At 34.7% G+C, this 24,747-nt stretch overlaps 2 protein-coding genes across 2 annotated transcripts in view; both read left to right on the forward strand.

Annotated features, from left to right (window-relative positions):
- Positions 1-7,360, forward strand: part of LOC111152157 (defensin beta 114) — an 11,401-nt gene extending 4,041 nt beyond the window's left edge. Inside the window, exon 2 of the mRNA XM_022510509.1 lies at positions 7,215-7,360. Coding sequence (XP_022366217.1) covers positions 7,215-7,360 — 146 coding nt within the window. The remainder of the gene's footprint in view (positions 1-7,214) is intronic.
- Positions 7,361-16,776: 9,416 nt separating this feature from the next.
- LOC111152493 (defensin beta 133) lies at positions 16,777-24,564 on the forward strand. Its single transcript, XM_022510965.1, has 2 exons — positions 16,777-16,864; positions 24,446-24,564. Exons 1-2 carry the CDS (start codon positions 16,777-16,779, stop codon positions 24,562-24,564), a joined length of 207 nt encoding a protein of 68 aa, XP_022366673.1.
- Positions 24,565-24,747: the final 183 nt, after the last annotated feature.

Genomic DNA, 24,747 nt, shown 5'->3' on the forward strand with positions numbered 1-24,747 from the left:
TTGGTGGGAAGACCGTGTCAGTCTGGGTGCTCTAGATTTTATTAAATTTAAAACCAAGTCAATTTGGTTACATGAAAATTATAATAAAATGTTGTGAGAAAAGTGGAGCTTATAAAAATAACCTTTTCCAACTGGCCAGGATTTCACTGACTACCTAAGTAACTTCTCAACCAGTCCAGAAAGATGTTGTATGAAAAATGAATACCATGTGAGTGCTTTCATTGTGGCAATGATTTGTTTGTATTAATTAATTTGTACTAGTTAAGGTAACTTGCAAATTTGTCTTAATATTTTTTGTATTTTCATCCACCTAACTTAAAGAATTATACCTTCTTCAATATTCTTCAAAAAGCTAAGGAAAAATAGAACACAAATACTAATATCTTAGAACATTTTATTACTTTCACATAATGGTACTATTAATTGATAGGAAGTATCTTCAATATTAGAGATCCAGGTGCCAGCCGTGAGATAAGAGACAAATGCAACCCTTGCCAGACTAACAATGTTTGAGAAATAGAAAAGAAAAAACAAAAAGGATTTAATTTGAAGCTCTGAATAAGATGTCAGGAAGACATGGGGAACAGAAAGTCACCTTAAATTCAAAATTATCATCCGATTTTCAGTTAAGACATCAAAATCAAGGGAATTGACAAATAATTCCATATAGAGGAGCTAAATTATTTTATTTAAAATTGTCTAAGATAAAATTTTTCCTACGTTCAGGTTGCAATATGTAATCCCATTTATTAAGCGTATATATAGTATATTAAGTATCTATTACTAATGAATCTTTGTATGGGTAAACATATTCATCTTAATAGAATTCTATTTTGTCATTCAGTGCTCAACTTCTAATTTTCACATCTTCCGGTTCCCCCATAGTCATAAAAATACTTAAAGGTCTTAGAACAACCAGCTACCGGAAACAATATCTAATTTGAGACAGTATTTTGAGTGATTGTCATATGTCAATATTTTGAATGTTTATCATATGTCAGTTTCCAACTTTTTCAATGTAGAGGCCATGAATTACATATTTGAAATGCAAATTCTGGTTTGGAACAATTTAAGATTGAACCCTTACGCATGTATTAGTTTTGCAAACTTGGACAAATTATATGGTCACTCAAAGCCTCAGGTTTTCTATCTGAACAGCAGCAACCTCAAAGTTTTATGGCAGTTAAATGAGATAACGTATGCAAAATATTTAAAACAATACCTGACACACAGTAGGTTTTCAACAAAAGAAATCTATTTTTGTTATTATTAGTTTTTGAACTTAAATGTATAATATGCTCTTTCAACTCTAGAATGAAAATCACACTACTTTCATGTTCTTTTTATACTCCTCCTGTGCATTTCAATAACCCTTACTCATTTTTTAAAGTTAAATTTTCATAGCACTCTTCCATGATACAACACCAAGAATATAAGCAAACACTTCTCTGTTCATGCATTGAACCTAATATATGTCTCTATCATGGTACTTAATTAGCTGTCGCTCTTACTCTCACTCTGGCTCTCACTGTTGCTCAGTGTTTTGATTTACATCCAGAAAAAGCCTACCACCTGGTCTAAAAGTTGCAGTCAATAATGATTTAATTTCAACTATGTTCTTGTTCAACACTAATTAGTATCAGTTCTTAATCTCTGAGAGAGGATTATGTTCCAGGCACTGTTGTACACCAGTTTATGTGTTAACTCATCATGTTTCATGGAGACTCTGTGAATGAGATACCATTTTCTCCATTTTACAGTTGAAGCAATGAAAACTCATTGGGCTTACCCAAAATTACATAGCTAGCAAATAACAGCATTAAAATTCAAGCTTAAAGTCCATGGCTGTAAAATCATCTTCACTCTGCAGTTAGAAAAACTATCAACTTGTACCATATAAAGATTTTGCAAAATTAGTGATTTGTTTGCTCTACTTGATGTTAAAACTTTATAATAAAAAATTATAGTAGTCTGTTTCACAACCTGATGTTAAAACATACTACAAAATTACAACAGTTTTTCATATAGCCTCTCCCATGCACTGAGGGGGAAAGATGCACAAACAAAACAAGAAATACAAAACAATTGCTTAAAGATATTGAAGAGTAAACAGGTCAATTAAAAGTTACAGTGAAAAGATCACATTGAGATCAATCTCTGAGGCAGCTCTTCTCTGCAGAAGCATCTGACCACTCATAAAGACACAGGAAAAAAGTTGAAAAGCAGAAATTTGATAGCCTTATGCTACAATTGGGGCAAAAATTGTAATTGAGAACCCACAAAGGAAGGAGAACTATGGAAATACTGGTATGCTTTGGCTGAGGATCCAAAAAAACTATGAACTATGTCTAAGTTGAAAGGACATTAGTCCAGCTTTCCAGCCATCCCAGGAACTAACACCCAGTTTTACATTATCTCAAGTTCAAAAATGTTTTAAGATTATCCAGTTATGTTGGTTGGTAGTCCTAGGCACCAGCAAGGAACAGTAATAAATCATTCTGGAGAAAGAGAACATCATTCCAGACTTCAAGCTATTTCCTCAATCTCTCGTTAAAAATGTATGTGACAAAAGTAATCAGGAGCAAATGAAAATATAACTATCCTATCAAAACTCAAAACCAGCATTCAAGAGAAGAGATTAACAAGGGATCCAGATAATGAAGTTACAAGACCTAGACTTTAAAATAACTGTGCTTAACTTGTTTAAATAAAGAAAAACAAAAGTAAAAACTTGGCATAGAGGTGAAGACTACAACAAAGAAGAAAAATAAAATGCTACAACTGAAAAAAATTTGAACCAATATTAAATACATAATGAATGCATTAAATAGTCATTTTTACAAAGTTGGTAAGATACTTAATGATGATGAAAGATGAACCGGAAGAAAATATCTGGAAAGAAACAAGAGAAAATTAGAAGTTGAAAATAGGGAAAAAGGTGAAAGAGGGAAGGAAGGATGAAGGAAAGCAGGGGGAAGGTAAGAAAGAGGGAAGGAAGGAAAGAAGGATGGAAAGAAGGAAGGAAAGGAAAGCAAGCAAACTGTTAAAAAAAAAAAAAAACTCAGGGGGTGCCTGGGTGGCTCAGTGGGTTAAGCCGCTGCCTTCGGCTCAGGTCATGATCTCAGGGTCCTGGGATGGAGTCCCGCATCAGGCTCTCTGCTCAGCAGGGAGCCTGCTTCCCAATCTCTCTCTCTCTCTGCCTGCCTCTCCATCTACTTGTGATCTCTCTCTGTCAAATAAAAAAATAAAATCTTAAAAAAAAAAAACAACCTCAAACAATAAAGCAAAAACAAAAGTTGAAGAAAACATCATATCACTTTTAAAGGGTCAGATATGAAACTGAAAGTTGACTTCTCAAAAAAAAAAAAAAACCACAAAGAAAAAAGTCAGAAGACAAGGTAGTGATTTCTTCAGAGTCCTGAAAGAAAAGAACTATGATATAGAATTCTGTATCAAATGAAAATACCTTTTAGGAGTAAAAATAACATAAGGATATTCTCAAACAAAAATAGAGAGAGAATTCAACATCAGAACTCCAGTATTAAGGGAAATTCTTAAAAAATTGTTTGGCCAGAAAGAGAATAATTTTTTATATGGAAGCTCAGAAACACACAGAGTAAAAAAGAACAACAAAAAACAAGCAATGATTTTTTTGGATAAGACTGGTAAGTTGAGGGGCGCCTGGGTGGCTCAGTGGGTTAAGCCTCTGCCTTCGGCTCAGGTCATGATCTCAGGGTCCTGGGATCGAGCCCCACATTGGGCTCTCTGCTCAGCAGGGAGCCTGCTTCTCCCTCTCTCTCTCTCTGTCTGCCTCTGCCTACCTGTGATCTCTGTCTGTCAAATAAATAAATAAAATCTTTAAAAAAAATTCTGGTAAGTTGAAACTTCTGGCATAAATAGTAAAAGAAGAGTAAAAGATAATATAACTACACAATAGTAAATGGGATGGTGGAATTATAAAAAAATAACCAACATATAGAAAAGAAGATAGGAAAAAATAACAAGATATATTTCATCTGATCTATATTACTATTATAAATATTAGTGTAAAGTTAAAAAAAAGAGTGACTTTTTTGAATGTAGTGAATATGGTTTTGAATGTAGCAAATAGTTTATATGAGAAATATCTGATATATGAGAAAATAGAAAATATAAAATCTAAAGGATAGGAAAAGATATAAAAACACAACAAAAGCATGGTGAAGTAGATATATTAATATTATATGAGGTTGTCAGTAAGAAAAAATGCATTATTAGAGACAAAGAATGATTATTTATAGTAATAAAAGATTCAATTCAACAGAATATTGCAGCCATAAATTTTTTTTTAAAGATTTTATTTATTTGACAGAGAGAGAGAGATCACAAGTAGGCAGAGAGGCAGGCAGAGAGAGGAGGAAGCAGGCTCAGTGCTGAGCAGAGAGCCCGATGCGGGGCTCGATCCCAGGACCCTGAGATCATGACCTGAGCCGAAGGCAGAGGCTTAACCCACTGAGCCACCCAGGCGCCCCTGCAGCCATAAATTTAATGCAACAAATAACTTAGTCTTAAACTATGTGAAAAAAGATAGAAGGACAAAAAAAAGTAGAAAACACCATAATAATGGGTGATGTTAATATACCTTCTTCAGTTACACAGGAAACAGAAAAATAAACAACATAAATGTAAGAATAAAAAAGATATAAACATGAAAATTAATGAAACAACCTAATTCAAAGAAGAACTATCAATGAGTATTAAAAATATCTTCATCTGAATGGTAATAAAAATGAGATGACACAAAGCTCATGGAACACAGCTACAGTAGTGTTTATAGGAAAATTCATACCATTATATTTTTATATCTAAAAAGAATAATGTGGTGTTGGTAAAAGAGTACACAAATAGATCAATGGAACAAGACAGAGATCTCAGAAATACATCCCTATAAATATAGGCAACTGATACTTATCAAAGGAGCAAAGGCAATATAGTGAAGGGAAGATAGTTTCTTGAACAAAGGATGTTGTAACAACTGGACATCCACATGTGAAAAAAGTGAATCTAGACACAGACCTTACACCCTTCACAAAAAAACAGACTTGAAATGGCTCATAGATCCAGACATAAAATGCAAAATTATAAAACTCTTAGAACATATCATAGAAGAAAACCTAGATATCCTTGGGTTAGCAATGACTTTCTGGATATAGCACCAAAGGCACAATCCATGAAAGAAAGAATTGATAAGCTGGACTTCATTAAAACTAAAAACTTCTGCCCTGAGAAATGTAATGACAAGATAAGGATATGACAAGCCACAAACTGGGAGAAATATTTGCAATAGACACATGTGATAAAACATGTTATCCAAAACATACAGAAAACTTTTGAAATTCAACAATAAGAAAACAAAAGAAAATAAAAACAAAAGGGCCAAAGACCTTAAAAGACATCTGACCAAAGAAATTATACAAATAGCAAGTAAGCCTAAGAAAGGATGCTCCATGTTATATGCCACCAGAGAAATGCAAATTAAAATGACATAACATTTCATACCTACTAAAACAGCTAAAATTTGGAATACTGGCAAAACCTAACTGTGGTGAGTATATGGAGCAACAGGAACCCTCATACACTGCTGGTAGGAATGCAAAATGGTACAGCCATTTTGGAACATAGTTTGGTAGTTTCTTAAAAAACTAAACATACTGGGGGTGCCTGGATGGCTCAGTTGGTTAATGTTCTGCCTTCAGCTCAGGTGATAATCCAGAGGTCCTGGGATAGAGCTCCGCATGGGGCTCCCTGTTCAGCAGAAAGCCTCCTTCTCCCTCTCCCTCTGCCCCTCCCCCTGCTTGTGCTCTCTTGATCTCTCTTTTATCAAATAAATAAAATATTTTAAAAAACCCTAACCATACTAGTACCGTATCATACAGCAATTATGCTCCTTGGTATTTATCCAAAGCAGTTGAAAACTTTTGCCCACACAAAAAACTGCACATGAACATTTATAAACAGCTTTATTCCTAATTTCCAAACTTGGAAACATCCAAGATATTTTTCAGTAGGTAGACAAAATAACTGTGTTATATCCAGACAATGGAAAGTTAATTAATGCTAAAAATAAATGAGCTATCAAATCATGAAAAGACATGTAAGCACCTTAAATTCATATCACTAAGTTAAAGAAGCCAGTCTAAAAATACTGTGTACGATATGATTCTAGCTATATGACATTCTTGGAAAGACAGAATTATGAAGGCAATAAAAAAGACAACAGTTGCCAGAGAAGTGAGGGCAGAGATGAATAAGCAGAGCCCAGATGATTTTTAGGGCAATGAAAATACTTTGTATGACATTATAATAATAGATATATTTAATTACACATTTGCCCAAACCCATAGAATGTACAACATGAAGAATGAATGATAGGGAAAACTATGGACTTTGGGTGGTTCTGAAGTGTCAATATAGGTTCACCCTTTGTAAAAAAACATACCCTTCTGATGGATGATGTTGATAATGGGAAAGGTTATGCATATTTAGGGGCAGGGAATATATAGGAAATATATAGGAAATCTCTATACCTTTCTTTTAATTATTTTGTGAACCTAAAACTGCTCTAAAAATAAAGCCTTTAAAAAATTTTAAAGTGAACTTATGAATTATTTTAAAAATTTATATAATAACATAATAAACAAAGCATATGAACAATTAAATAAAGAAAAAAGAAAAATTACTAACAGCATAAAAATTAAAATTGCAGTAGACACCATTTTATTTGGAGGCAAAATCTACATATATTGCTGGTGCAATATATAAATTAATAACCCTGGGAACTAACTCTTCCACAGCTATCCTAAATATGTCTCATGTAAATATTAAAATGTATACTATAAATTTTCTTATTATAATCCTAAAATATTAAAATTTTAATATAACCTAATGGAAAAATTGGATGAACTGTCATATATTTCAAGGGAATATTATTTAGCTTTTTAAAAAGTTTTGAATCTTGTTGAGGAGAATAATTTATGGCATAAAAATGTTATTTATATTAATTTAAAACATGTTTAAACTTTGCATTTACAGGGAATATGTAATATTTTAGTGTCTTTTTATTTTTTAGCATTTTCTAAGTTTGTTACAATGTATACATAGTACTTTTTGTAATCAGAAATAGTATGTTCTTGAGTAAGAAATCAGTAATGTCAGTTACTCTTCTTTTACTATAGCCACATGTGCCTTGGTGGATCCTGATCGGTGCACAAAAAAGTTCGGTTACTGTAGAAGACGCTGCTTTAAAGATGAAAAACAAATTGATATATGTCTCTCACCAAATAAAATTTGCTGTACTGAGAGCTTACTTGATGAAGATTAATCTTGAAAAGGAAGATGTACCTGTGATCAAAGAAGTTTGTACACCAGGGCAGAAAGTTATAGGGCTATAATTAGAATTTCTGTAATAAATAAACACAGATGCCAATATTGATACCTTCCTCTGTAGATACTATGTATTCAGTGAAATAAGGTACAAAATTTCTTATATTCTCAAGTTAGAGATTTTATGATAGAGACATATCTGGTGTGAATTTCCTATCATATGGATATCAACTTTGCTTCAATGTAGAACCGCTTTTGATCTGTCATGGTTTACCTAAACTTACACAATTAAATATTTACCAACTTAATCATGAACTTATTAGAAATTTTATTGATGAAAATTAATACCCATAGACTTATCAATTGTCTAACTGTCAGCAGTATGTTATTGACATTAAGAAACAGGAAACCTCAATACAAGATGCATGCAAAAGCTACAGTACAGCATGACAATACTCATTGGCTATTTATTTCTCCTCTCCAAGTTCTGTTCATGCAAGAAGACACATTAATTGGATACTATGTAATACTAACACTACTAAACTGGGTTCAAATACAATCTGAACTTTGGCTAGAATCTAGACTCAAAATTAGCTTGGCTAGAATCTAGACTCAAAATATTATTTTCATACTTAGTTCTGAGTGGGATGGAAAAATGCATGAAGATCTGTTATTTCATTCTCAGTGTAAATACTAGACAGCATAAATAGTCTCTGTAATGATAAAAGTTAAGGAAAAACATAGAGACTAGAATTTCTTTTCCAACTAAAAACAAGGGATCAATCAACCATTTATCAACATTTTACCAAGGTCCCAAACATTTTTGTTACTGTTTTTTTTTTCAATAACTTAACAACTGACCCAAGATTACTGCTTTTTAAAAAAAATTTTCCCCCAATGGAGATCTAGTGAACCTCGCAATAATATTTACTTATAATAAACAACTTGTACCAGGACAGGCATCATATTGCCACTGGAGATTTAAGTGATATGTACCTAAAAAAACAAAAACAAACAAATAAAAACTATGTTTAATTCAAGTACTATGTGTAAGGTAGAGGCAAGAAGATCTTCTGCAGGATCAACAATCAGATAGGAGGATCAAATTCAAGAACCTGAAAAGAGAAGAAAGAAATGCATAAAGAGCTTCAGGGATGGAGAACTAGTTGTAATTGTTGAATGCAATAAGAAATGAGACAAAATAATTCATGATTTATTAAATCTTCTAGGAAAGGGATTTGGAGGATGGTGGTAGCAACACAGTTTTTTTAGAATTAAGTGCCTAGAGGGTAAACCCAAAACTTCTGGAAAATTTTACAACAAACTGATAAGAAATCTCTGCATACTTTACCATATAAATTGGTGGAGAAAAAAAACCACCAACAACAACAAACCAGTAACTTCAAGTCCTCTGTGGAATCTGTGTTTGCGTGGGAGAAATCAGATAAAAGAAAAATTGTCTTTTGATGGGTCTGAGAAGACGCTCAGAATGCCAACAGCATTTGCTGGGAAAGACAGCACACCAGTTTGTTGACAGCAGCTATAATTTCTTCTCTCTTAGAGCCACCACTAGATTTCAAGTGAAATGTGAGGGCTTGAGAAGTACTGTATTCTTTTCCTTGCTGTCTCCTCAAACCTGTAATATGCTGGTGACCAGATTATGTATTCATTAATAAATGTTGGAAAATAATAAAACATTTAACCTAGACATCCCAACTTATTTCTGGTCTGTCTTAAGCAGGCAGCATTTTATTTTGAATTTTATACTTTTGAATTTCATTTCTGGAAAACATTGAGATTTCTGGAAAAAGGCATTTCTGATTGTTATTCTAGGGGGGGATGCTGTTGATTCATGTATTCTTGGACAAGTTCTTAAACTAGCTCTCAGTTTGCTCATCTGTAAATGATAATGATAATATATTATAATTAAATAAATATAAAATTATAACTATGATCTGTATTATGTGGTCCTCCAAATGGGAATTTCATTTTTATCCATATATCCTCCAACTATTTTAAGGTGGTCTTCCTATTTTAAAATCTTCTTTCTTCTCTTAATTTCTATCATTCTTATACCCCTAAGAGTCTTCCTCTACAGGGTGGTAAAAGTGGGTATGATAAGAAATATTCAAATTCTTGATGTGCTTGGAAGTCTACCTAGCAAATGATTTGCTGGGAACAGAAAGTGAGGATGTAACTTGCATCCTTGCACACCAGGGATGAACCAAGTTTTTGTGTTTGGGTAATTGTAAAAATACAGTTGCCATTAAATGAGTTGGGAAAACTGTGGGAGGTGCAAGTTTGGTGAGAATGTTCATGTCAGAACCTCAGTTTGGATATATTTAGTTATAAATTTAATTGGAAATAGTGATTAGGCCGTTAGATGTTTGTTTAATGTTAAAGAGAGAGGATTCAGACTAGAGATAAAAACTTGGAATCATCAACTTCTAGATGCCATTTAAAGCTATAAGACTGAATGAGATCACTATGGAAATAAGTAGAGATAAAATTTCTGGGATTAATCTTTACATATGGAGTGTGAAAATCCAAAGATCAATGAAATGAGAAACCAGTGTATAAAACTAATAAGAAGTGACAAGAAAGTTAGGAGAAAACTAGTAATACTATGTCCTAAAAAGCCTCCGAAAAGAATGAGTCAATTATATCTAAAAATCCAGCTAAATAAAAACAAGAAATAGCCAATGATTTAGCATGTGATAAGTCTTTAAAGTCTTTGAAGACCTTTCTTAGAGCAATTTCAGGAGAGAAGAAGAGGCAAAAACCTGATTCAAGAGTGAACGAGAGGATAGAAATTTAAAAGAAAATTATTTTGAAGAGTTTGGTAATAAATCAAAGGAAATGATGTAGTAGCTAGAGGTCAAAAGGGATCAAGAGTTTTCTTAAATAACATTTTTTTAAACACTGCAAAAGAATCTAATGGAGAGCAAAATGAGAAGGCAATGTATGGAATGAGAAAAATATTTGCAAACCTTCTATGTAAGGGGTTAATATCCAAAATGTTTAAGGGATGTGTGCCACTCAATTGCAAAAAAACAACTTGATTAAAAATTGGGCGGAGGCACTGAATAGATATTCTCTCAAAAAAGATGTACAAATGGCCAACCAATACTTGAAAAGAGATGCTCAACATCACTAATCATCAGGGAAATTCAAATCAAAACCACAATGAGATTTTACCTCACAGTCTATGGAATAGCTAGTATCAAAAAGACAAGTGATAATGAGTCCTGGCAAGAATATGGAGAAGAGAACCCTGTACATTTCTGATAGGTATGGAAATTGGTACAGACACTATGAAAAACAGTATGGAAGTTCCTCAAAAAAATAAAGTAGAACTACCATAAGACACAGCAGTCCCACTTCTGGGTATATAGCCAAAAAATAAAAATAAAAATACGACCTCAAAGAGGTATGTGCACTCCCATGTTTATTGAATAATTTTTTTTTATTTTACCACAGAGAAGATATAGACAATCTGTGTTCATCTATCAATAAAAGGATAAAGAAGACAGATAAAGACTGTGTATGTGTGTATTTGTTTGTTTGTTTATATTAGACCTGTGCTGGGGGCTGAGGATCCTGTGGGGGTTTTATAGCCTTGCAGGGAGTAAAGGCATTGACCACTTACTTGTAGCAGGAGCATAAGGACTAGAAACTGAGGAACTGGTGAAAGAAGTTGGTGAATGATGGGGTTCTTTTTTGAACAGGAGGGACAGTGGGGACAAGGACAGTCTCTGGGAAAAAAGGAGGCCTGAAAGATGAGAAGAAGTTGGTTCAATGTTATCACTGCATAAGAGAAAACATCAAGGAGAGGGTAAGTCACCGTCAATGCTGCAGAGTTGAGGAAATACACAAGAATGTGATAATTGCAGCGATACTGGGGTAAAATGATTAATAGGGGGTGGCTTGGGTCCAAGCTGGGAAGACTTGAGAACCAAAGGAAAGAAGTTAGGTGTTCCCTAAAGGGCAGTAGGAAGGGTTGATCATGCCCAGAGTGGATATTCACAATGGAATATTATTCAGTCTTGAGAAAGAAGGAAATCCTGATATTTGCAACAACATGGATGGGTGGATCTTGAGGGAATTATGCTAAATGAGATAAGTCAAACAGAAAAGACAAATACTGTATGATCTCTCTTATATGTGGAATCCAAAAAATCCAAACAAATAGAAACAAATTGGTGGTTGCCAGGGCTAGGAGATGGGAGAAATGGGAAATGATTATCAAAATATACAAACTTCCAGTTATAAGATGAATGAGTTCTGGAGCTCCAATGTACAGTATGGTGACTATAGTTAACAGTACTGTAGCAAATATTTGAAAGTTGCTAAGATAGTAGTAGATCCTAAATGTTCTCATCACAAACACATACACACACACACACACACACACACACACACAGTAATTATATGAGAGATAGAAGTCTTAACTAATTCTATTGGGGTAATATATTTCATAATGTGTGTATCAAATCATCACAGTTTGTACCTTAACTTGCACAGTGTTATTTTTCAAATGTATCTTGGTAAATCTGGGAATATTAAGCTGATGGTGGGATGGAAGCTACATTGGCTGAATGTGTTTGCACATTCATATTAAACCTAGAAATCTAGATGGCTAGTTCTATGCTTCCACACCCTTTACCTTCTTGGTGTCTCATCAATTCTTCTACATGCTAAAAGGTTTCTTCCACGGTTCCGATATCCCTATGTATTCAAGATCAAAGCTGTGCAATAGAAATATGGCACAAACCACATACACAAGCTATATATGTAACTAAATTTTCTAGTGGCTACATTGGAAAAGAAAAACTAGTGAAATCAATTTTATCCCAAGATATCTAAAATATTTTAAGTATAATCAATTTTAAAAATTAATGAAGCTTTTTACATTCTTTTTTTTTTATTAAGGACTCAAAATCCAGTGTACATTTTACACTGATTCCACATTTGAGTTGGAACTAATTACATTTCAAATTCTCCATAGCCTTAGTGTACCAGGGTGGCTCAGTCTGTTAAGCACCAGACTCTTGGTTTCTGCTTAGGTCGTGATCTCGGGGGGGTTGTGGGATTCAACCTCAGACTGGCTCTGGGCTCAGCACTGAGTCTACTTATCCCTCTCCTTCTGCCCCTCCCCATGCTCATGTGTTCATTCTCTCTCTCAAATAAAACTAATTAATTAATGAATTAATTAATTCTCCATAGCCTCATTGTGGCAAGTGGCTACTCCACACGCAGTGTAGCTCTTAATCTCCTCTGTTACTGATTTCTACCAAACTTGATAGGTAGCTTTTTTCATTTGTTTGGTCAGTATAATTGTTGAACACTAATTGTGTTTTAGAGTGACAGCTCCTTCTGATTTTTCTCAATGGAGTCTTCACAGTGGTGTAACAGAGAGAAGACGCAAATGGCTTTGAAAGTGTAGAGACTAGCAATTTGTCCCTCAAGAGTTGTGCTTGAGGGGCACCTGGGTGGCTCAGTGGGTTAAAGCCTCTGCCTTCGGCTCAGGTCATGATCCCAGGGTCCTGGGATCGAGCCCCGCATCGGGGGTCTCTGCTCAGAGGGGAGCAGAGACTGTTTCCCCCTCTCTCTCTGCCTAGTTGTGATATCTCTCTCTCTCTCTCTCTCTCTCTCTGTCAAATAAATAAAAAATATCTTTAAATTAAAAAAAAAAGAGTTGTGCTTGATTGGATAAGCTATTTGGTCTCCAAGGACTTGAGTTTGTTGGCTGTGAAAATATGAAAAACCATACTCTCTGGAGAGTTCTGTAGGGAGGGGAGTTCTAAATGTACTAAATTCTAAATGTACTAAAAAGCCCTCTGCAGATCATCTGACATGTAGCTGTGGCTCAAAAGTATGAGTTCCCTTCCCTCTATAACTTGTTTTAAATAGGAATCTGCAACTACTGTTTAGGACTCAACACAAAAATCCTTCCAGTTTCATAACATGTGGTTTATCTTAGATTGAAAAATTCTCTTACAATGAAAACCTACAATTTCTTGTTGCATATTCTCTACCAATGTAATCACATCCCTTAGTGCCATGCAACATAGCTACTACTCTTGATGCTATTTTTCAAAATATTTAGAAAAAAATTGGTTATAGTCAGTTGTCTTTTATATGTCATTATTTTCATATTATATTTGATTCATTTGATATTTCCCAAGTCTTCTTTATGACTTAAAGATCTTTTTTTTGGTTTGTTTTGTGTGAATTATTTCTTCACATATTTTGACAGGTTTTTTTTTCCCTTCTATCAACATTTTTCCTTATAATCCACACTCTACTCATGAATGGTCCCCTAAATTTTAGTTCTTGATCCTCTGTGCTTTCTTTAGCTCAGCTCATAAAAAAATCCCCAAATCCTACTCTCTCCAGTGCTCTCTATAACTTTTTGTTCCTTCCTTTTGAAAAATTCTACTTGAAAATTCTGTTTTCAATCCTAACTCTGAAAGAATTTTGAGAATATAGGAGATGAGCTGGAGGATTTTAAGATTCATGTAATGCCACATAATCACCACAAACTTAGTGGCTTAAGAATAAATAATTATCAATTATTTTTCATGACTTCTATAGGTCAAGAGTTCAAAGTTGCTTGGCTGAGATAGCTTGGTTCAGGCATTCTCTGAGACCACAGTGCATATTTGCTTGGGCTGTAGCCATCTGAAGAATTGAATAGATCTGAAGAATGCACAAGATGACTCAAGTTTTGGCAAGTCGTCATTACCTATTGGAAGGGGATCTCAGATCCTCTCTCTGGGAGCCTGTCCAATCGACCTATGCTTGCTTTCAATGTGGGATGGAGTTCCAAAGCCAGGCAGAGTCCATATCCTTTTTTGAGATAACCTTGGAAGTCACACAGCACCACTTCAACTGTGCTGCATTGGTAATCATTCCACACAATCACCTAAATTTGTGGCAAACCACACAGACTCCAACTCTTAATCAGAGAAATGTCAGTCATATTGCAAGAAAAGCATATCAGATAGGATCAATATATAGATGTGGTTACCTCTGGAAATTATAATTTGTCCCTGGTTTCTGAACCCTTTCTGATTATTTCTCACTACAGTGTTTACAAAAATGGTATACTTGAAGACAAGGCAGGTTCTGAGCATCAGAAAACTGCAGAATATTTTTTTTTAAGTATCTGGGGATTTTTTGTTTTAAATCAATTAATTAACATATTGTGTATTATTAGTTTTAGAGGTAGAGTTTAATGATTCATCAGTTGTATACAACACCCAGTGCTCCTGCTCTCTCTCTAATGCATGTGCGCTCATTCTCTCTCTCTCTCAAATAAAATCTTATTAACATATAATGTATTATTAGCCCCAGGGGTACAGGACTGTGAATTGCCAGGTTTACACACTTCACAGACCTCACCATAGCACATACCATCCCCAATGTCCATAACCTCACCACCCTCTCCCTACCCCCCTCCTCCCACAACCCTCAGTTTGTTTTGTGAGATTAAGTGTCTCTTATGGTTTTTCTCCCTCCCGATCCTATCTTGTTTCATTTATTCTTTTCCTACCCCCAAACACCATACATTGCCTCTCAACTTCCTCATATCAGGGAGATCATATGATAGTTGTCTTTCTCTGACTGACTTATTTTCCTAAGCATAATACCCTCTAGTTCAATCCACGTCATTTTAAATGGCAAGATATCATTTCTTTTGATGGCTGCATAGTATTCCATTGTGTATATATACCACATCTTCTTTACCCATTCATCTGCTGATGGACATCTAGGTTCTTTCCATAGTTTGGCTATTGTAGACATTGCTGCTATAAACATTTGGGTGCATGTGCCCCTTCAGATCACTACATTTGTATCTTTAGAGTAAATACCCAGGAGTGCAATTGCTGGGTCATAGGGTAGCTCTATTTTCAACTTTTTGAGGAAACTCCATGCTGTTTTTCAGAGTGGTTGCACCAACTTGCATTCCCACCAACAGTGTAGGAGGATTCCCCTTTCTTCACATCCTCGCCAGCATCTGTCATTTCCTGACTTATTAATTTTAGCCATTCTGACTGGTGTGAGGTGGTATCATTGTGGTTTTGATTTGTATTTCCCTGATGCTGAGTGATGTGGAGAACTTTTTCATGAGTCTGTTGGCCATCTGGATGTCTTCTTTGCAGAAATATCTGTTCATGTCCTCTGCCCATTTCTTGATTGGATTATTTGTTCTTTGGGTGTTGAGTTTGATAACTTCCTTATAGATTTTGGATACTAGCCCTTTATCTGATATGTCGTTTGCCAATATCTTCTCTCATTCTGTCAGTTGTCTTTTGCTTTTGTTAGCTGTTTCCTTTGCTGTGCAATAGCTTTTGATCTTGATGAAGTCCCAATAGTTCATTTTTGCCCTTGCTTCCCTTGCCTTTGGCGATGTTCCTAGGAAGAAGTTGCTGCAGCTGAGGTTGAAGAGGCTTCTACCTCTATTTTTCTCAAGGATTTTGATGGAATCCTTTCTCACATTGATGTCCTTCATCCATTTTGAGTCTATTTTCATGTGTGGTGTAAGGAAATGGTCCAGTTTCATTTTTCTGCATGTGGCTGTCCAATTTTCCCAACACTGTCTTTTTTCCTTTGGACATTCTTCCCTACTTTGTTGAAGATTAGTTGACCATAGAGTTGAGGGTCTATTTCTGGGTTCTCTATTCTGTTCCACTGATCTATGTGTCTGTTTTTGTGCCAGACCATACTGTCTTGATGATGACAGCTTTGTAATAGAGCTTGAAGTCTAGAATTGTGATGCCACCAACTTTGGCTTTCTTTTTCAATATTCCTCTGGTTATTTGAGGTCTTTTCTTGTTCTATGTAAATTTTAGGATTATTTGTTCCATTTCTTTGAAAAAAAAAAAGGATGGGATTTTGATAGGAATTGCATTAAACATGTAGATTGTCTTAGGTAGCATAGACATTTTCACAATATTTATTCTTCCAATCCATGAGCATGGAACATTTTTCCATTTCTTTGTGTCTTCCTCAATTTCTTTCATGAGTACTTCATAGTTTTCTGAGTATAGATTCTTGGCCTCTTTGGTTAGGTTTATTCCTAGATATTTTATGGATTTGGGTGCAATTGTAAATGGGATTGACTCCTTAATTTATCTTTCTTCTCTCCTGTTGTTGGTGTAAAGAAGTGCAACTAATTTCTGTGCATTTATTTTATATCCTGACACCTTCCTGAATTCCTGTACAAATTCTAGAAGATTTGGAGTGGAGTCTTTTGGGTTTTCCACATATAGTATCATATCATCTGCAAAGAGTGATAGTTTGACTTCTTCTTAGCCAATTTGGATGTCAAATAAATAAAATCTTAAAAAAAAAAAAAGAAGCAAGGGAAGGCATTTTCTGATCCAAAGGGACCATTAGCATTTCAAAATGAGGAGCAACAATGTGGGAAATTCTGAGAAGATAGGCTTACTTATCTTCATGAACACTTTGATAACTGGTACTCCTGCAGAGAGAGGTAGGGAGTAGAGTGACCACCCTAGCAGCAGCAAGATAATCTATCACAATTCCTGTTCACTTGGGTGCTATAGACTGGAGATGGAGCTGCTATGGAAATACAGAGGGGGAAGAAATCCCTACCCCATAGTCTAAGCTCAACTCTAAGGGTGGCACTGAACCATTGGTAGCTCTACGCTCTGAATTTCTTCAGTGTCCCATCTGAATGAGAATTGCCTAATATTAGGGTGTCAACACTATTCTAACAGCCCAATATCTTCTTTTCTTACAAAAGAAATATCTTGCCAACCAGCAGAATTAATCCACTTGGCAGGCCTTTTACTTAACCTGAGCCTCATATGGGGGTGCTAGGATGACCTTTAGGCATGAAACCCAGAGCTCTGTAAAATATCTGGTGAACAGCAGTCATTGTGGGGGAGCCTGAAGAGTTCAGAGACTGCTTGAAGGAAAGAAACAGCACCAGGGCCTAATCGGGTCCAGTCAGGGTATAAGACACCTCACTAATGGTTCTGCCAGCCTTGAATGGTCAAGGGACTCAGAAAAATTCTAGGAAGTTATTCCAAAGTACAGAAACAGTGGGGGATTGCCTTGTATAGTGGGGTCCAAAGCAAGGTCTTTCCTCGACAGAGTACCAGTGTGCACTACAAGTTAGTGCAATGAAATGTGACAGAAGAAACTTTTCATCTGCTATGTTTACACCTATCTTTGCTGTATCTGGGTATGTTAAGTCCCACTGAATACATTTACTATTCTTTCTTTACCTTCTGAACAATCACTACTTACAGGGGAGCATCTGAGATCTTGAAGTAAGAAAATCAAGGAGCACCTTTTAAAACCCCTTTTTATATTTCCACATCACTTTTGACCTATGTAGAAGGTCAGGATGTATGTGGAAAGCCTGGAAATGTCAAAGTCATGAAGAGGTAGTCTAAATATCCCCTGGTGTATGTGGTGGACATGTTGTGGAGACAGAGACATAAAAATTCAATTTACTTTGTTATGCCCAAGTTCACAATCTACTGGAGATATTACAAATGACTCTCTCTCTCTATCCCCATTCATTTTTCCTTTAATGGCTTCATAGTTCATCATGACATGAAACCATCATAAGTTTATTGATGCTGCTCTGCCTTTGGCTCAGGTCATAGTCCCAGAGTACTGGGATCGAGCCCCGCATTGGGCTCTCTGCCAGGCAGGGAGCCTGCTTCCTCCTCTCTCTATGCCTGTCTTTCTGCCTACTTGTGATCTCAGTCTGTCAAATAAATAAATAAATCTTTAAAAAAATTTTTTTCATGGTTTTCATTCATAAAGAAATTACAAACTTGTATATAGTTAAATTGTATTATATTTTGTGTAGCTAAGTTTTTTTCTTGCTTAGAAAGACCTTCCTTGTGACAAGATGATAGGATGATTCTATATATACTTCAATATATTTTAAATTTTATTTTTTTAAGATTTATTTATTTATTTTAGAGAGAGAGAGAGAGAACACAAGCAGTGGGGAGGGGCAGAGAGAGAGGGGACAAGCAGACTCCCTGCTGAGCACAGAGCCCTATGTGCAGTTCCATTCCAGGAACCTGAGATAATGATCTAAGCTTAAAAGACAGGGCACTTAACAGACTGAGACACCCAGGTTTCCTGATATATTTTATATATACATACATGCATACGCACACAGAAACATATACTTGACACTTGTTATTTTTGCTTTAAGTAAAATATATAACAATTTTAAAAATTATACTAGAAGTATACAATTTAATTTATCTAAAATTAATTTATTATAAGGGGATATGGGTTTCTATACATTTTTTCTGATAGTTTGCTAATCATCATTTGTGAATATGCTATATTTTTACATTGACTTGAGATGCTATATTTATGAAAAATTAAACTTATGAATATATATATATATATATATATATATATATATGGGCCGATTGATCAATGTACCTATATTTTTAAAAAATACCATCTTATTTTTATTGCTATAACTTTGTAATATAAAGCACATCCTTCTTTATGCTACTTTTTAGGTTACTTTATCTTTACAAGATGCCCTTGATCTTATCTGTTCTACTATCAGAAAACAATGCTACAACTCTAATATCACACAGAGTCTCACTTCCCTGGGTTCTTAAAGAAATTTCTTCTTTTGAAGAACAAAGAGACTTTGTTATTGCACTTTTATTCAGTACATTTGATGGACTAGTAATTAAATGATTTGAAAAGTGCAATGTTTTTCCTTATGAATACTAGCTTAAGTGATGTGTGGTATGATTATTTAAGATATTCAATGATCTCAACAGATTTATTCTAGAAATTACAAAATTATTTTTTGAAAACCATATTAGCAGGATTATCTATCTTGATTTAATAATAATAATATCACATATAATTTTCTAGTACTTTACATTTATAAACATTTTTTTATGTATGTCTCATGTCATGAACAATGAAATACATCAGAGACAAGGAATGTTTCTCCTGGGGAAATTTCAAGATAATTTTATCACACACACACAGTTCATTAAACATATATAGGTCAAGAGATGGGACTCTGTTACATAGCAACCTGAGTTCAGTTCCCCTCACCACCATTTTTTAACTGTACCAAACTGTTGCAGAGCATGAATTCCTTATGTCTTAGTTTTTACATCTATTAGTTGGAAATAAATTTACCTACATTCCTATAGGATGCCATAAAGATTAAATGAGTTAACATTTATAAAGTGTTCAAAACAGTGCCCACACCATAAATGATCACAAATGTTAGTCCCTAATATTCAGTCATAACGGATGTAAAACCCAGACAGATGAATTGACCAAAATGTTTCTTAAGAAGTCAGTAGCATATAGAAAAGAAATGAGTTACCATAACTTCTTTTTTTTTTTAATGATTGATTGATTGATTGATTGATTTTTATCTAGACAAGTTCTCTTCCCAGATGCATAAGGGGCTAGAGTCCGTGAAAGGAGTCTGCAGTAGGGGGAGCTATCAAAAAACAGGGCTTTTCATTTTCATGTGAGTTTCTCCTCTTATCTGTTTCTATACTCCCTCAGAGCAGGATAGGCAGCCTTCTCAATAACTAGTATGCTGAGAATGAGAAATATGTCTAAAAAACACTGAGCTGAATAAGCACGAAACTTTTAATAGCATTCTTTGGACTGAAAGTCACATGGAATCTGAAACCAACCATTTTCGCTTTGAATAATTACTAAGGCTTTGAATCTACCCTATCAGTAAGGAGAGTACAGAAGACTCAATTCCATTTTTACAAATTTGTTGCACACAAAGACTGGTCCTGGGAAATCAACAGGTTCTTGTAGCCTATATAACAGCCACTGAATAATCTTGCGCTGTTCCAGGTTTCTTGGCTCAGCAATTAAGTATAATGAGGTTATTACATTTTTTATCTTTTATGGAGAAACCTTCCTTTCTCTGTAAGAGCAGATAAATTATATGTTGGCTAATTGAATTTAAACAAAAAATTTAAAAATAAGAGCAGATAAGTCTAATGCCTTAAATTAGGCATTTTGTTATTACTTCTCACTAATGGGTCATGGTAACCACTATTTCCAATAATCCTGTTACTTCCAATCTTAGAAAAAGAACACCCAAAGCAAAGCAAAGCAAAGCAGTATTTGACTTGGATCTTTTGCTAAACCTCCCCTTTATATAACCATAACTAAAATATCACCTTATACACATCATCCAAATAATTTTTTCTCACTAAAATGACTTACTATTTATAGTGGTGTCATTATTTGACACTTTGCAAATACACTACACACTTTATTCTGCTGTGTATGTGTGTGTGCGTGTATATATTCATTATGAAATTCTCTTACACTTATCTTGTCCTTAAGATCTGCATTGCATATGACAGACAGCAAAGATTTTGGTAATAATGAAGAGGGTTTTAATAAAGACCATAGATCACGGGGGAAAGGGAAAAGTAATAAATTAGGAGACAGTAATTTCTGCTACTTTTAAAACTCAGTAGTTTATTTACTTTGCATAGCTTTTTAAGAAACAGAAACAGCAAATCAAAGATTAAATTCTCATATTTTGTTCCTGGTGATAGGGAATTTCTTAGACAACTAGTAACTTAAAAATCGTAATAATCTGCTGGGGATGTCATAAGCCCTTTATATTCCCAAGGTGAAAGAAAAACAATGTCCAGCATTTAGCCCCAAGCAACACCAAACTTGAATGTTAACTTTTGATAAACATAATGACTAAATTCATATCACTGCAGGAAGGGAAATAGAAGAGCATACATTCTCTACTTTCCTCTCACTGAAAGACTCCGGAGTTGATGTGACTGTCTTGAATCACAAAGATTCTTGTCCTCTTCCCCTCCTCCCCGCACTTTTCTGGACTCACTGACACTAGGTAAAGTAGAAGTGTTAATTGAGGGAGTGAAATATCTTTCTGGAGAGAGAAGTCTTGGTTTATGTCAACTGGAAATAAAGAAGTGACTACATTGCCAAGAGCATGGTTTGTGACAGTTCCAGGAGTGAATCACAAAGAAAGGACTTGTGATCTTACTAAAAAGTAAGGCTCCTACCTAGTGAGTCATATTATGATGGGAGGTAGTTTAAGGACTTGACCAGATGCTTTGCTCTCAGTGTGGGCTGGCTGTCCAGAAACCCAAATTAGATAAGATGTTCACCTATTATCACCTGGATTCTTGAGAAATAAAGGGGCACTGTGTAAAGTACAGCAACAGTGGGTTTTCCACTAACTTATATCAAATGATTGATTTGGTTTTATTATTGTGCATGATTACTTTGAGAATTCTCAAATTTTTTTTAAAAAGGTGTTTTTTAACAGTTTAGAGTCTAAAAACAATTCATTGACTTTATTACCCAAGGTCCAGTAAGATAACAACTGATATTAATCAGATAATGAAATGAACACAGCCTTTGGGATTATTGAGATCTACATTCAGATTTGGTTTCTCCTAACGTTTGTTTACATAAATCTATCAGGTTGTTTAAACTCTTTCAGCCTTAATTTCTGCATCTGTAAATTAAGTATAGTAATAAGGCCTACCTCCTACTATTATCATGAGAATAATATATAAAAATGCAAAGTACCTAATATAGGCTATGGTATATATTGTTTTTCTTAAATATTATGATTACTTTAACATTGTGTTGAAACATCGTAGGAAGAAAGTAACTTCTTGGTGTTTCATTTTGGAAGAAGAAAGTTTTCTCTGGAAGCTATTGTAAAAAACAGTGGAGGCAATATTTACCCTGTTGGATCTCATGGGCTTGGTTTGTAAACCTTTGGTTTGTAAACTGGTCGCACTCATCGCCCTTAGGTTGGATTAGCAGCCAAATGGATGTATTTTGATATAGGCAATTGAAAGAGTTGCTTTGACACATTTCAGACTACTAGAGATAGGAAACGTATTTAAGAACACTATAAAAAACACACATCCCAAGAAAATTATTCCACATACCTTAAAAACAAAACAAACAGGAACGCCTGAGTGGCTCGGTTGGTTAAGCATCTGCCTTCCACTCAGGTCATGATCCCAGGGTCCTGGGATCAAGTCCCAGGCTCCCCTCCCCTCCACCCCTCTGTGCTCTCCCTCTCATTCACTCTCTCTCAAATAAATAAATAAAATCTTTAAAAAACAAACACACAAAAAAGCCATCTAGAAACTTCTGATTTAGGAATGACCTAGACCTTCAATAGATTACTCTTTGAACTTCAACTCCAAACACAAATGAAACCAAGCACTCTAGCAATAAGTCTAGCTTGGAGTAAATTCAAAAACTCGAACACCTAAGTATTTGGATAAAAGATTCAAATGGTTTGAATTCTTTTATAATTAAAATACATTTTCTCAGATAAAAATCACGAGGATTATTATTGTATTACAATATCCTAAACTCAGGACCTAAAGCCAGGTTTTATTTATACTAATCCCAAACCAGGATTTTCTTAAAATAGAAACTAGTATTCAGGGCAAACACTCTTGGATAATAAAATATTATCTCTCATTATGTTATTGTGATTTACATGTGTCCTTCATGTCACTTGCTTTGGAAAAAATATTCCAGCAAAACCATCATGACATTTTCAGTATCTTCAGAAAAGAGGCTTGTATGTGTGTACGGTTTCAAAAAAAAGTTGAAACATTTGCCATTTATTCTTGTGCATAAATATGAATTTTATATGATGCAATAGCTATTATCTAGTGAGAAGCTATTTGTTGTTTTTGTTACTAGTGGGAAAATGCTAATTTAGAATTCCCACTTAAATAATGCTATTCTTTTCCTCATACTGATGCTTGACAGCTGTCATATTCTGTTATTTGTAAATTCCAATTAAGTCGACATACATGCTTCACACCCCTCATGTAGGACAGTGTAATTTGAGGATGCATTTTTAAACTGGTGAGATAATGTCTTTTCCCTCTGGCATCAAAGGCAATAAATAACATCTCTCTAGATAATATAAATAAGGAGACATCATTAATTTATACAGCAGAATAGTGATATCACATGGTCTAAAATATATGGAAAAAGTCAATATAATATGCTTTTGAGTTTTTTCCCATAAAGCATAATTATCCAAAGGAACAGAGAAAGTATATGCTAATATAACTTCACTGATATCAGAGGACATCAATATACTGGATTATCAGTACCATCAATTCTATCATAGGTGGATCCTACATGATAAGATTTGAGGGAAAGATGGAAGAACAGTGTTCACATACCTTCTCTGCTGATGCCTGATAATTTGACTTTATGTTTAATGTTTTACTCTGAGAGTCTCTTTCCCGTAGAGACCCACTTAAAAATACAAACGTTTCTTGAATAGGTGAAATGTTAAGTCTTCTACCCATGATATGAATAAGTTCCTTTGTTGGTATATGTTGCAATAATGCTGGCTTGAGTCCTTTATAGAGAAGGGGACTCTGAGAAAAGGAAACATAAGGACATGCTGACCAATTTCACACCTCTTCACCAAGTGTTTACAGTTGGTTGGGAATGGCACCACTAGTGCTCCCAGAAACCCTTTCTTCCCTGACTAGCCTCGAATCTTTGTGTGTGTTTTCAAAGAATCCCTCTTACCACAGTGTCTGCCAGGGTTCTCTCCTTTCTCCCCATAAAAGATAATCCTAAATATAAAAGCAAAACAGCAATCTGAAGAATAAGATTTGACTTCACCATTTTTTAATCCAAAAGTCCTAAATAACTTGTGTTTAATTTCTTTTGAATTAAAAAAAAAAAACAACAACAAGGTGGGTAGATAGCCAAAGGGATATATGATGTCTGTTCCCAAGTTATTTTGGATCCAAAAATATCTATTTAGAATTCTCATGGAAAATGAAGAATTAGCCACTAGTGGATCAAGCCAAAAATTGGAGAGAGAACTGAATGAAGCAGAAAATATCACAAAACAGTCATCATGAGAGAACTAGTAAAATAATTGACTTCTAAATCCCTATTCCAGGGGTAAAACTTAGCATATGCAGATGCTTTAATAATTTTCATGTCAACAATTGATTTATACCAAGTTTGGGGCCCTAAAACACATGTAATGGCTTAGTGGTTTATGTACTTTTTTTTTCCCTTTTAACAGTGAAATATGCCAGGAAAGACACCTATAGTTGTTTTTTCAAGAGATGCAAATGTAGACACGAGTGCCATGATTTTGAAAAAAAATAAAACAGTTTATTTCTCAACAAAAGTAAATGCCAAATGGTATAAGTAGAAGTCTGAAATAAAAATCAGCATCCCTCATAAGTATGTTGGGCTACATATTTATATCAAGCTTTGAAAAATGGGCTCTGCAGACATGTTTGAGATATATCACCTTTCCCATATTTGGGTTGTGGAAGAGGATTTTAG

This window comes from Enhydra lutris, unplaced genomic scaffold (genome assembly GCF_002288905.1).
Source record: "Enhydra lutris kenyoni isolate GAN:26980312 unplaced genomic scaffold, ASM228890v2 scaffoldscaffold28, whole genome shotgun sequence".
Classification (NCBI taxonomy): domain Eukaryota; kingdom Metazoa; phylum Chordata; class Mammalia; order Carnivora; family Mustelidae; genus Enhydra; species Enhydra lutris.